The 13,619-nt window shown below is 41.6% G+C and overlaps 1 protein-coding gene across 1 annotated transcript in view; it reads left to right on the top strand.

Moving 5' to 3' along the window:
* The first annotated feature begins 3,087 nt into the window (after positions 1 to 3,087).
* plch2a (phospholipase C, eta 2a) overlaps positions 3,088 to 13,619 on the top strand; it is a 181,475-nt gene continuing 170,943 nt past the window's right edge. Inside the window, exon 1 of the mRNA XM_076095521.1 lies at positions 3,088 to 3,241. Within this exon, the coding sequence (XP_075951636.1) occupies positions 3,088 to 3,241 (154 nt within the window). The remainder of the gene's footprint in view (positions 3,242 to 13,619) is intronic.

Genomic DNA, 13,619 nt, shown 5'->3' with positions numbered 1-13,619 from the left:
ACAGCACAGCCAGATGACTTTTTCGATGGGTAACTTTAGCCCACTACTCTGAGGAGATTTGTGCTCCAATCTTTCCTTTTTTTTCTTTAGCTAACACTGTGATGTAATCATGACGTCGGCTGTAAAACAGTCTATGGAGAATATAAAAAAAAATCCCAGAGTTCCTCACCGATGGAATAGAGCCAGTAATGTGATTACTGTTGGCAGATTTCAGTGTTTTATTGTCATAAAGACAATACCTAATTTTGTAATGGAAGTGGATATTCAACAATGTTCATGTTCATGTTTGCTATCAAAGCAGTGTGTAAATGTCCTTTTGACTCGGGAGCTTGGTTAGGATTGAGGCTTTTGTTATTGCAGAGATAAGGGGGCTGAGAGTCTCGGCAAAGAGAATGATTTCATGTAGGCTGTAACTGTAACTGATTATGAATGCTTGACAGAACATTGAGATTTGAGATTGAGTTTTGATGGCTGTTGTGCCAACCAACCATGTTGTGCTGAATGGACATATTTAATACGTATAGTTCAGCCAAGATCCTTTACTTTTGTTCTTACCTTTTACAATAAAAGCCCTATATACACTGCGTAATAGTTTACCAGAGGGAACTCAAATTCACTCAGAGCATTTTGCTAAAAGGAAACTCAATAAAATATCTTATAGTATCTTAGGCTATACAACAGTTTACCTCAGACCGAGCAGTCAGACGTTGCCCTGCGTCGATAGGATCCTGGTAGTTGGTCCTCTGCTTGCGTCCATCTATTAGAACCTTTTATTGAAAAAGTGCTGAAACTGTCGCAAATAGTACCAAACTTTTTTTTCAACAGAATCATGTGTAGACTGAACATCGTGTTCAAGCACTGAACGGATGCAGTTCTGCCTGATATCTGAGTCACACTTACAACATTGAGTACAAAGGAATTGTTAAATGTCTCATGTTACAAGATGCCCTCCTTGTTCCGTTGATGACTGTTTGAAACACGTTAGTTTGAATAAAAGCATGTTGGTGTTTCACCAACCACTTCAAATACGAGCACTAGTCCCACACACACCTTCTCCTGTGTCCAGGTGGAGTGTGTGTATGTGGGTTCGACGCTAACAAGAACGTGCCCAGACTTGCAGCTTGGCCAATCTGACCGCCAACTTTTCAGAAACAGTTCTCAACACGTCCTCCAGCCGGCCCACCTCGTCTAGCTAACCCTGACTCACTCCCCCAACACACACACACCACACATTGTTCAGTCCTTCGCAGGGCGGCGGATCACATACACAGCGTTAAAGCTTTCAACTTTGAAAGCTGATTTAAAGGAGACTTTCAAGCGGAGAAGTACATGTTTTCAGGTGTATCCAATCTTCATGTGGGTGGGTTTCTGTGAGTGATGGCAGAAGGTAGGCAAACAAAGGAGGCTTAGGTAGGAGAGGTGAAGTGAGTCTGAGGTGTGGTGTAACATGCTGGCACCAGTCATGCTGCATCCTACGTAGACTGAAGCTTTCTTCTTAAACTAGGTCAAATGAATATCTTGAATGCCTTTATTGAAAGCTTTATTGATTTTTTTTCATTACATTTTAAATCCCTATCCTTTAATTACTAAATTACATTTCCGTTTCGTGGTTCTCTCCACATACTATCTTCTTTTTCTGTGTCGGTTCGCTGCTGCCTCCGGGTTTCATTTTCTCACAGCGATGTGAATCATTAAATGCGTGTGACTTGTGCTGTGACATCCACAGCAGCAGCATCGCTCATGGAACCTGAGGTCAAGTGAAGTTTGAGAGAGCCCAAAGGGGGCTTGGAGTGACCCTCAGTGACCCCTGACCATCTTATGGATTGATGCACATTGAGAGGGACACTACAATTACTGTTATTACTTATTAGGACTTTGGTGATTCCCCCACCTATAACATGAGCTTAATTGATGACAGTGTATTGTACAGGTGATTGTTGTTTATTGGCTGCCATTCTTTTTTTTCAGCCTTTGGTCTATCCTTTGTTTGAGTTGATGATGGGGCTGATTGATAACTCAATAGGATCATTTATCAATTTATCAATGGAATCATATCTTGATGAAATCATATTTTCAGATAACGATATATGCAAACACGTTGTCTAAATTGATAATAACAAGCCCGTTCCAACTCAGAAAATGTTGCTCTAAAGCTTTTAATAAAATGAGAAAATACTCAGTGTTTTTCATTTGTCAAGTATATAAACCATGTGGTTATTTCATATTGACTATTTGTTTTTTGATTTACCAGAAAACATGCTATATTGTGATATACATCCTTATCGAGATCTGAAATGACCAATACATTGAAAGAAGATTTTGTTTGATTAGTTCATAATGATATCGACATTAGGTCAAATATAGCAACCACGGCGTTGAGTTGCTTTAAGATGTAGTGTCCTAACCTTTACAAGTATATGTTTTGTGCTGAATTTAATGTTAATCACATCCTTCCTTCATCACGTACAGAAATGAACTAGGGAGTTCTAGTACGAATACATAAAAATCAAATTTAGTATTCTGAGCAAAAACTGCATAACATGTCATATTTGTGTTTGTCCTCATCAACCATGAGGAGTGAAGAGAAGGTGTCTGTGTGTCCTCTGCTGTAGGTGACTGCAGCAGCTCGGCCTGACTGGGATTATGATCTGGACCAGGAGGACCAGAAGCCTTTTTTTGAGTGATTCCATTCATCATATTCAACTAATAAAACTCATGTGAGGAATTCTCATCAAAGACGTCCTTCTGTGACTGCCATCACTTTGGAATATTGGATTGGATTGCAGTTGTTGCTTTGGGAATATTTCACTGAGGGTTGTTCTGACAGCTTGACAGCTCCAGATAGCAGGCAGTCAGTCCCCAGTCCACTTCCTTTTCAGCTTTCTACTGCAACTCAACTTCAATTTGAGGAACCTCTCAAGCTAAATTTGCTCCTTCTTCCAGTGATTTCATCCGATATTTTTTACCAATGAGATACAGTATTTCGTGAACTCCATTTGCCTGCATCCCAGTTTCTAAAGACTCTACAGACTCTTTGGGGAGCGAGGTCAGCAGCTACACCTTGAACATTGTCATCCGTCAGCGGTCATGGCGGCTGTGGCAGCTAGAATGGCCATGGTGACCGACTCCCCCAACCTGTCGCTGAGGTCGAGGACCACCGTGACGACGGACGGCGACTCTTTCGTGAGCACCGCCAGCCTTCCCTGCAGCCACTTCCTGTCCGCCAACGTCATCAACGTCGGTAAGTGTCAATGATGAATGACGGCGTGCCGGGAATCTGAGTGTGAATGTGTTTGGTGTCATGTTATGGTGTGTTGTCTCTGGTCTTGTGGCGTATTAGTGCTGTTTAACTTCATGCATGTTGTTGGAATGCTGAAAACAATACACTGTTTTGCCTTCTTCTATTGCAATGTCAAGAATGGTTTAAAATCTTGGTTATCTAATTAATTAACATGAAAAAGACGATGATGTAACGTCTTAAATATGAACGCGTGGAGTCTGATATACATGTAATAGAGAGATGATAGAGATGTCATGACTGACATGTGTGTAAGAAAGGTGGAGCGGTTATTGATTGGATCACAGCCACTTCATACGTCTGTGTTGGATTGGAGGACTATCTGATAATCGCCTTCATTTTCTGCGTTATTATTCTTCATACATATATCTGATTTATTTCCAACTAAATATTCTAATGTTTTAACCCTGTACAAAAGTTAATCAAGTGGCAATAGAAAAGGTTGTGTGTCTAATGGGAGGAGGCCCAGATGAATGTGAAGTTGGTTGATGATGAAAGATGAGAAAAGCTAGAGGCTGAAAACAGACCGTGATGGGGCCAGACTGTATGTATTAATAGGAGGTTGTGCCTGTGATGGGCGGAGGTCCAGATTAAAATCTTGTTTGAAATCTGTTGAAAAATTGAAAAGGGCATCAAGGCCATCAGGTCCTGTTCCTCCCGTCGTGAAAACAGCTGACTGTGAACTTTGGTCTGTAAAGAACTGAAGTGTGTCTTCTGCACATTTCTGTCTCAAGGATTCAAGGACATTTATTGTCATTATGCAACACAGGGATGCACAAACAGAGTCAGTTGTAGCCCATTTGTAACACAACAAACACATGACAAACTAAACTATAACTGTAGTACTTTCCTGTAGTGCATTCTTTTCATTTGCATCATAAAGAATGTAAAGAGCAGCAACAAAAGCATTTCTCTGTTCAGATAATATGGCAGTGCAGACGTGGGAATGTCTGTTAGTTTATATGACTGATGTAATATCATGTGCTTTACTGTTTGACTTACAATCCCATGCAGTAAACTCAGCTGCTGTCAGGACTTAGTTACACATTATGTAATGTATAAAACGTGTTGTAAACATTCTCAAAAACAAGCTCTGTATCAGTGGAAGTATCTTCACCCACCATGTTGTACCGAAAGAAACGCAAAACGAAGATTGCTTTTTGAAATGAAAATATTTACACGTTGCAAGTGTGAAACCAGGTCGACAGAATCAGAGAGGAAACCGCTTGAGTATGTTATTAATTTGCACATTCCAGTATATTTCTGTGTTTCAGTATATTTCTGAGTGTTTTCTGGTGTAGTTGCTGTCAATGATCCAGACGGTGATGATGGTTCGTCTGCCAGCAGTGATGCTCTATCAGAGGATGTCATACTGTGTGTGTGAAAACGACACAACTCATCTTCACTTTAGATAGTACAAAAGGTGCATACCAGGAGACTTCTGATGGAAATGTAAGGTCTACAGATAAAGCTTTTGGTTTCAAATGATGACAGCTGTTAGAATGGGCTATCAGCAGTTATCAGCCTCATGGATATGGTTAGAATATGGGTTACAAGGGGCCTGCTCACCTACTAGTATGTTCAGAAGATGGGCTACAACTGACCAAAGTCAGTTGTAGCCCATTTGTAACCCAACAAACACATGACAAACTAAACTAAAACAGTAGTGTATTACTGTAGTGCATTCTTTAATTTGCATCATAGGGAATGTAAACAGCAACAACTATCCTCTGGGCAGATAATATGGCCGACATCTTCACATTCAAAATTTAACATGAGGAAAAAAACATTGTCCATCAACTTTGACTGTGTTTGAGCACCAAGCATCATAATGTAAACACAGAGTCCCAGGAGCATGCTGGGTAGTGGAGTAGCCTCAGGTCCTAGCTGGGTTAGCTTAGCTTCCATCTCATGCTCTCCTCCCTCCCTGTTTGGTCCGGCAGGTCTGGCTGCTTGGTCGGCCGTGGAGCAGTGATCGTCTCAAAGTCCACTGCTCTTAATCCCCACGCTTCCTTTTGTGATGAATGTCTTCTGTCATCTGCTATGAGTGATAAACACGAAAAATAACAACAAATAAAGACGAAAATAAAGCGAAATTGATGGGAGCTACCATGCGCAGCATGTTCATGCACTGCTGTTGCCAACAACAAGCACTATAGTGGTAGTGATAATCACTGATAAGGCCCATTCAATCGGCTGATAACATTCTAAATGGGTGTCCATTCCCATTGCTGTTCAATCAGATCCTCACCGCTCGCTCCTACACACTAATATGAAGTGTTATTATAAATAGAGGTGTGGAAATGTCTTGATCCTAAGATGCACCGCGATGCGATTGTGACCAACTCTGCATCGATGCAATGACATAACATTATCAGGAGTTTGGTTTTTATTTTGGCTCAGTACGAGTCTTTACTGTCGTGGCAGAGAGACCTCATCAGTCCACTAGCTTGTTGCTCTGGCTAGCAATGCTAGCCGCTCTCTTTCAACAATGTTAGGCTGAAAAAAAACATGCATGCAGGCTGAAATTCAACCGTGGCTGCTATCTGAAAAACTGTATTTTTGTAGATTGCACTGTGAATTATCAGTGTTACAAGCTACCAGCTCTTCTATTTTGTAAAGATGTGCAGATGGACTTCACTGTGCCTCTTTCTGATACGACCAGAGTATTAATCAGCACATTATAAAGCAGGACTTGCTTATGAATTATGCAATTATTCATTTGTGTTCATATTTTGACACTGGTAACATGTATAGAATAAATGCTAACACTCATCTGTATTTTAAGTTATAGTGGGTAGGGAAAGTTCCCAACAAGCTAATTTTCTGTGAATAATATTCATATAAAAATTCTGCGCTGCAGCTTAATCAAGCAAAAGTGTATATTTTCATGCCAGTGACTTGAATACAGGGTAAATAATGAAACAATTGCAAAGGTCAAGCAGCAGTGTCCCTGTTTCTGAACAGTGGCTGAGCTTTATTTGTCTGCATGGCTGAAAAGGACACAAGTGTCATTCATCAGCAGAGAGTTTGGTGCAGCGTCCTGCTGCATGAGCACAACGTCTTTACAAGCTAAACCTTTACAAGGACATCTCTTCTTGTAATGCTGGGATGAAGACACACAGGACCATATCAGTAACATTACACACATACGCTGACAAAACACAACTTATTTTATTTCACAGCAACAGAGAATATAATTACACAAAATATTAAATCAATAGAAATAAAGTAAAACTATCTGACGATGGGATCAGACCAGCTGCCAGAAAAGATTGTGATTCATCCCGTTTGAACCTGATCGATCCTGTCTCCATGTAGGGGATCATTTCTTATGAACAGTAATCAATGAAGTTACCGCGGTCGCCCCAAGTGTGTAAATGTTCATAACTCTTTGGCTTTGGAGACGCTCAAGGATCATTTAATGAACTCACAGGAGAGACACAAACATCTACAGACAACAAACTGAACTCCAACTTCCTATTAAAGCTTTGCCTGAGCCCAGATTGTATTCATTATTGCTTGTTGCTGAGTGTCGTTAATCTTAGCTGTTACAGTTTACTGTCTTGTTGTCGCCTTTGTTAACATTGTGTGAAGTTTTAGAACTTTTCCCGGAGGCCATCACCTTCTGTCCATGAAAGTCTTTGATGGCGACAGAACAGGTTAAAGATGTGTCCCTACTGCGTGAGCTGAAAACGCTGGATGGGAATGATGCGACGGAAACACAGAAATAAATGCAGATCTTTTATTTATTTTAGAAAATTATGAATGTATTTGGCTTCTATTTATTTGCCACGTTGCCTTCCAACACTTTGATGTTGTGGGTTGTAATGAGGCTTTGGGTCAACAGCAGGGGAAGAGATTTCACTGTCAGTCTCATTTCTCACGGCTCAGGGAGACAAACTAATGACTCGTCAGTAGCTGGGGGAGAAGAGATAAAGATAAGATGAGATGAATCTTGAAATTGCTGTGCAGCAGTCACAACACAAGGTGGGAAGAGAGCAAACATAAAAGCCAAATTACATTACATTACAGTACAGGCAGATGTAGAGCACACACTGATGGATGACAGGATCAGTGGATAAGGAGAGATCTGCAGAGGTCTGCAGAGGTCTGTACTTTGTGCAAAAAACGATGTCAATTATGTTACAAAGCTGCATAGATGAGAATATTCTATAGCTATTTTGAGAGACGTTAAGAGTGAACTGGTTGCAGTGTGGTTGTTCAAAATCCATGTTTTTCTGTTCTATCGACCAGTCACACGCTCCGCTACAACCTCCAACTCTCCTCCGGGCATGTGCTCCTTTGATGCGGCGGGTGAAGGAATTCGGTGATTAAACCCAGCGCCGGGAGCACAATGAGGGCCTTGCTGCAGGGAGACATTTGATTGGCTCCATGGATGCTCAAAATACCTGCTGTGGTGAGGTTTGCTGTTGTTGTCAGCACTGAGGGCTGTGACAGGGCGGCTGTGTTTGAGCCTTAATCGTTGTTGCCACACGTGACTAGAGCACTGGGGTCAGACTGAGCGGGGTACTCTACGTCGATGGCCGGTCAGCAGTTGGTCACGTCATTGGTTTCTTGAGTTGTTAAAACACGATTAGCTCAAATAGGTATTGATGTCGACTGATGCACAACAGTGAAGCAAAGAGCGATGGAATCCTAAAGGAGTCCACACCACCTAAAGCAGTTGCAGCCTACACGAGAAAAGCATGACAAAAAAACAAAGGAGGAATATAAACAGCAGGAACAAGCAGATAACATCGCAGACATCGAAACATTCAAACGTCGACATCGGGGAAACATTGTCCATCATCTCTGACTGTTTGAGCACCAAGCATCATGATGTCAACACAGAATCCACCTCCTCTTGTCCCACTGGAGTCCTGCTCTCTGTCCTGTGGTCCGCCCGTCAAGTGCAGCTTGATCTGAGACGCCACGACAGAGCCAGGTCTCTGTGAAGATGTGGACCAAGTGACCAACCTGCGACTGGTCAGAGGCCAGAAGCAGATTGGGTAGTGTAATAGCTTCAGGTCCTATAGCTGGAGGAGCTTAGCCCCCATCCCGACTCTCCTCCCTCTCATGCTGGTGCGGTTATCTCAACACAAAAGGACATCAAATTGAAACGAAAACGTAGCAGAGCTCATGGGAGCAACAACCAGCGTAAACCTAACAGTGAAGTCTGAAGGTAAGCCAGCTGCTGGTTTAAATTATAGATGCCAGAGTGAGCTGCTGTGTGAAGAAGAGCAGCTCAGCTGAGGCTCTCTGAGGTCACCAGCTCTCAGCTTATATCATCAAGATGTGCACATGTTTAGGCCTTTGCAGCTCCAAACTTAAACCTCAGCATCGGGCCCAAATTTGGAATTTTAATGTAAAAATGCGGAAAAGGTTAATTACCGGTTAATTACGGAAACTAGCACACAGGCTTTAGCTAAAACTGGAAGCATAATTATCATTATTATCATCATTATTGTTATTATTATTATCAGTTACCCTAAAAGGAATGATAACAGAATTATAGTAATAAACAGAATTATAAACATGTTATATAACTAAAGTATTTTAGCAGGATTATAGCATGTTAAATGAACTACTAAATGTACCTTAAACTCTTGCACACTGTCACTCACTTATGTCCGTTTTTTGGAATAACGCAGATAAACAAATGTAATCGGCACGATAACCGTCGATTATAATACCACGGTATACTGTGATACTGTAAACTTCAAGTCTATTTTCTTCCGTTTTAACATGTGTAGCTGCAGTGTTTAGTAGTCAGTACCCTCATTGGATGGACTTATGCAAATCAGCCTGAACGTGTTGTGCAAGCAGGATGCAGCTTCCATAGGAGGTCATGCCAAGGCAACTCACTCAAACAGCTAGTGGTGTTCAACGGTAGCATTTTAACAGCTCCGATCATAAAACTATGACTACTGGTTATTTTATTACTATTATTTATTGTATGTTGAAGTCAAAGCTTCCTCTTCGAGGTATTCAGGGAGTAAAGCTGATCTGTTTCCCACAGACATACTGTAACTGTGTATTTCTTTTTGTATAGTTTGCTACAAACAGCCTCAAAGCACTGTCAAACCCATGCTGTCAGCCCTGCAGTAGCTGATACAACACTGTGCTGTTCACCAGGCTTCCTACACCGGAGAAAATGCGCTCAGTAACATGTAACAACCAGCAAGCACTTCCAGGCAGACGGAGGGAAAGCATGAGTGTGTGAATAAACGTGTGAATGAGGGACGGAGGGGAGGCCGCAGGTGTTTGAGGGGGGCTGGAAAGCAGCTGCTGTGTTTACCTAAAACCCAAAACCCTCCAATTTAGTCTCAGCTGCACACTGATGCTGCCTTCAGACACAGTTAGAAACCATCTGCTGCGTCCCAGGGTGGATGGAGGGCTGTCAGTCAGAGCGCTGCTTGTGTATTGAGACGGTTAGATAGTATTGCAGTAAGTAACGATGAGTAATTATGATGATGCTGTATATTGTCATATAGGCAGAGATGCAGTTAAGTTATGTTCAAATGTATCTTTGTGACACAGGTTCATGGTATAAAGCTCATTGCAATGTTTATCAATCTGATGCAAAAAAACAGTGACTGAGTTCATATTGGTGTTTTTATGATGATCATAAACTGGAGCTGAGAAAACACCATGTCTTTTTTATTTCTAAGCACATTACTATATGTAGAGCATGAAGGCTTCTTTTCATGTTTACTGCATTTCTTAATAACATTGTAAACAAGATTTAATCTTGAGGAGCTGGGATTCTTATCATGGGCTGTTTGGAATGGTTTTAATTTTTTTTACATTCAAAGCGTATATTGAGGTTTTTGTAAGACGATTTGAATGTCTTTCGTCATATTTTATGAAATTCAAAACAAAAAAGAAATGGTGAAAATGTGATTTTGTGGTTGTATAAATATAATGTATGGTGCTGTTAGATTGCTGTCAAACCACCTCATTAATACAGGCGCGTGCCTCGCTGTTGAAAGTGGGAGAGCAAGCAGTGCTTTGACAGTTTCACAATGAACATTTTATTTTTGGAAATTAAAGAAGTGTACATCTTGTTAAGATACGACTGGGCATATGAAAACGGAAACAATTGCGCATCCCTAATCGATCCGCCGCTGAAAATAGCTCCCAACAAATGCACCATTTCTCCTATTTGAGTAACGTTTGAGGAAATGATTGAGCCTTTTTTTAAATAAAAGCTTCGAGCTGAGAGCCACAGACAGGAAGTCAGAAAGGAGTGAGATGGACTAACACATTGATGGTTTGGGACATTTGACGCAATCTGCAGAAAAACATAGAATGAAGCAGACATGATCGGAAAGTGAAATCTCAACCTGCTGCTGCTCAAGTCAACAGTGAGGACTGTGGTTTTAGTTCCAGTCTGAATTTGTCAACCAAAACAAAAAGTCCTGCAGACTGCAAAGCTAACTAGTGGAGAGAAAGTTCATGCACTGAACATGAAAAGCCCGCTCTGAAGTTGGGGTGCTTGCTGGGTCGGGACACATCAGACCTCCAGAGGAGACTTTGGAGAATATTTTGCGGGACAGCAGCATCTTGTCCCGGAGCAGTTTTGGAAAAAGTTCCGGGTATATTTTCTCTCAGATCAGATAGTGTTTCACCTACTAGACTATGGCAGAGGACTGGTCCTAGAAGATCAATGCCTTCATTTATGTTGGAATGTTGCAGTACCAGCAGTGGGCAGCGAGGTGATTTATTCAATTTCTGTCAGTCCTAGATCACTTTTTTGACGTACCTCTACAGTGGTCTGGGTGAATCCTTTGTCCTGATTGGCTGGGATTGTACTAATTATTTCTAAAGAACTGGCCGCTCTGACCCAGCAGCCTCATTTAAGTTCTGAATCAATACAAGTCAAGCAAGAAATCTCTTAACACGGTTGGACCCCCCCCCCACCCAGCAACACAGTTCCGTGACAAATTACCTACAGACCCTTATGTTCAAACCAAGTGAAACAGCCTGTTAAAACAGCTGTCCAGATGTGTTAACAACAGCCTCAGTAACACAGCGCTTTAAATGAAACATGTGTATCAGTGAAGCTGTGTGAAGTAGACCTGAGAGTCAGGATACAGAACGGCTGTTCACTAATCTGACGCAGGAGGAGTTCAACATGAGAGAAGTTTGCTTCCAGGGCTTTCCACTAGAAGTACTAGAAGGTTTCAGGCAACAAGCCTTGCTGATCAGGTTTATGGATAAAATAAACCCTTTCTGCCAGAAAGCCCTGTAGGCAAACCTTTCCCATGTGCGTTTGGAGTCAGTTTAACACTGTTATTACAACCCTAGGAGGATAGTCAGAAGGAAAGGGAGGCTCTCTGATAACTGCAGATTTTCACCTTCTTCTTCTTGTGTTCTTTAGTGAATAGCTTTGAGATTAATTTGCTTGTTTTTTGTGTTTATTTCTTTATCTCAGGATAATGTTTGCATGGGTCTCATTTCACGTGTTTTATTGTGATGTTTGGTCTGGATGCAGCATGACCCCACAGGGATTAAGTAACATCATCATCGTCTGAAGAGTTGTAAAAGTAATACCAACATACTGTAATTGTTTTGTTTTCGTGTATCTTATTCCAAAATTACAATAGCCACGATTTGATCACCATGGAATCATGTGTTATAAAGATGAAAGATCAACCCTCGTTTGTAATACCTGTTTCAGCTGACATATACACCAATACAGATCTAATGTATATGTAATAAACGTATCTCTACTGATATGGGTCAGTCCAGCTTTAGGGATTACCCCCTTTTGTTACCTCAGCACTAATTAGGTTCAAAGTGTCACTTCCTCTGGGGATGGCTTTTATTGTTCAATTTTGATTTACTCACTGTTGCTGCCCAGGAGCCAGATAAAAGAAAGCTCTGAGTTGGTATAAATGTTGATATGCTCATCACTATCACTTATTACAGCGCCCTCACAATAAGCTATACAAACAGTAGTGAGTGTTTGGTGGGTTTTAAACCCCAGGTGTTGCCTCTCAGGCAACAAAAAGGTACCACTGCGTTCCAAATCGCAGACTTTTTCTTTTGACCTTTAGTCCGTACTGCAGTGCTTTAAGTGCTTTAAAGCTGCCCCTTTAAAGCACTGAATGTCTGCAGTATGCTTTCAATTGAGACATACTACTTCCTCATAACATTGCTTCGAGCTTTGACCCTCTTGCTCATAGATTCGCTGCAAAGAGCATTGTGGGTCAGAATTCATAGTTTTCATGTGACGTCACGTCCTCAAGGGAACGCCCCCTTGGAGGACCAAACAATGCTGTCTTCCCTTGCCCGCCAGTTTACGGAGTGAGGGATTTCTGTTGTTGTAGTTGTTGTGCAACTAACCGATGAGGACATGAGCCTGGGCCGTGTTCAGAATCTCGTCTGAGAAAGAAACCCTGAAAGGATTTTAGCCATTAAACGTGCTGTGTCGTCAAGATTCCTTTGACAATGAAGAATTTCTTGCCCTTCACCTCCCAAATGTCAGCATCATTGACCCACCCAGATCGAAAAAACCTGCCCAAAACCTGCAGTTTGATCTCATATCTTATTTCTTCTCCAGTTAAAAGGTGATCCAAATATTCGTGGCTTGAAACAGAGGTAATATTGACCGGCTTGTGCTGCGTTTCTATGTGGAGTGCGAGCCGCCATGTTTTGCCCTCAAGGTCACCACGCATGACTAAAAACTACGAATAGCCAGAAAAGCATGCTGGCCTGCATGCTGCAAAACACAACCGGTGGCTGTAGGACATCCTGGTACTTTTGGCGCATTGCATTGTGCATACATACTATGCATTGGGACATACAACATCTTTGTCTGGCATACGAAATAGTTTGGTGGTATGGGTATTGAAAGGCACTGATCTCTTGCTGGAGATTACCACCTGGTCCATATGGATTCTGCAGACACGACACCCAACCACACATTGTGGTGCAAACAAATCATTAAGTATATATATTACTATATCATATATTCCGCTAGAGTTAAACCCCATTAAAGATGAGGCAGTATGAAGCACAAAGCTCTTTGTAGTAAAGATGGAAAACATATAATCCTTAGACATCAGGTCTGTGATTGGTTCACGCAGTATTCGATTGTATCTGGTAGTTTTGTCTGGTAGTTCTGTCTGTAATGATAAACTGCTGACCCAGGGCCATGTGTCTGTGTGGCTGAATAACGTACAGAGCGCTGAGGTCACAAAGATGGGGCAACAGAGGAAGCCCCAGTGAAGCTCCTCCTCTCAGAAATTACATTATTATAGCAAACAGATTATATGTGGTATTCCACATTTTGACATGTTTAATATTGCCC

This window comes from Anarhichas minor, unplaced genomic scaffold, assembly GCF_050575085.1.
Source record: "Anarhichas minor isolate MPS153535 unplaced genomic scaffold, ASM5057508v1 ptg000020l, whole genome shotgun sequence".
In the NCBI taxonomy this organism is placed as follows: domain Eukaryota; kingdom Metazoa; phylum Chordata; class Actinopteri; order Perciformes; family Anarhichadidae; genus Anarhichas; species Anarhichas minor.
The sequence above is the reverse complement of the archived record's forward strand: the minus strand, read 5'-3'. Positions and strand labels throughout refer to the sequence as shown.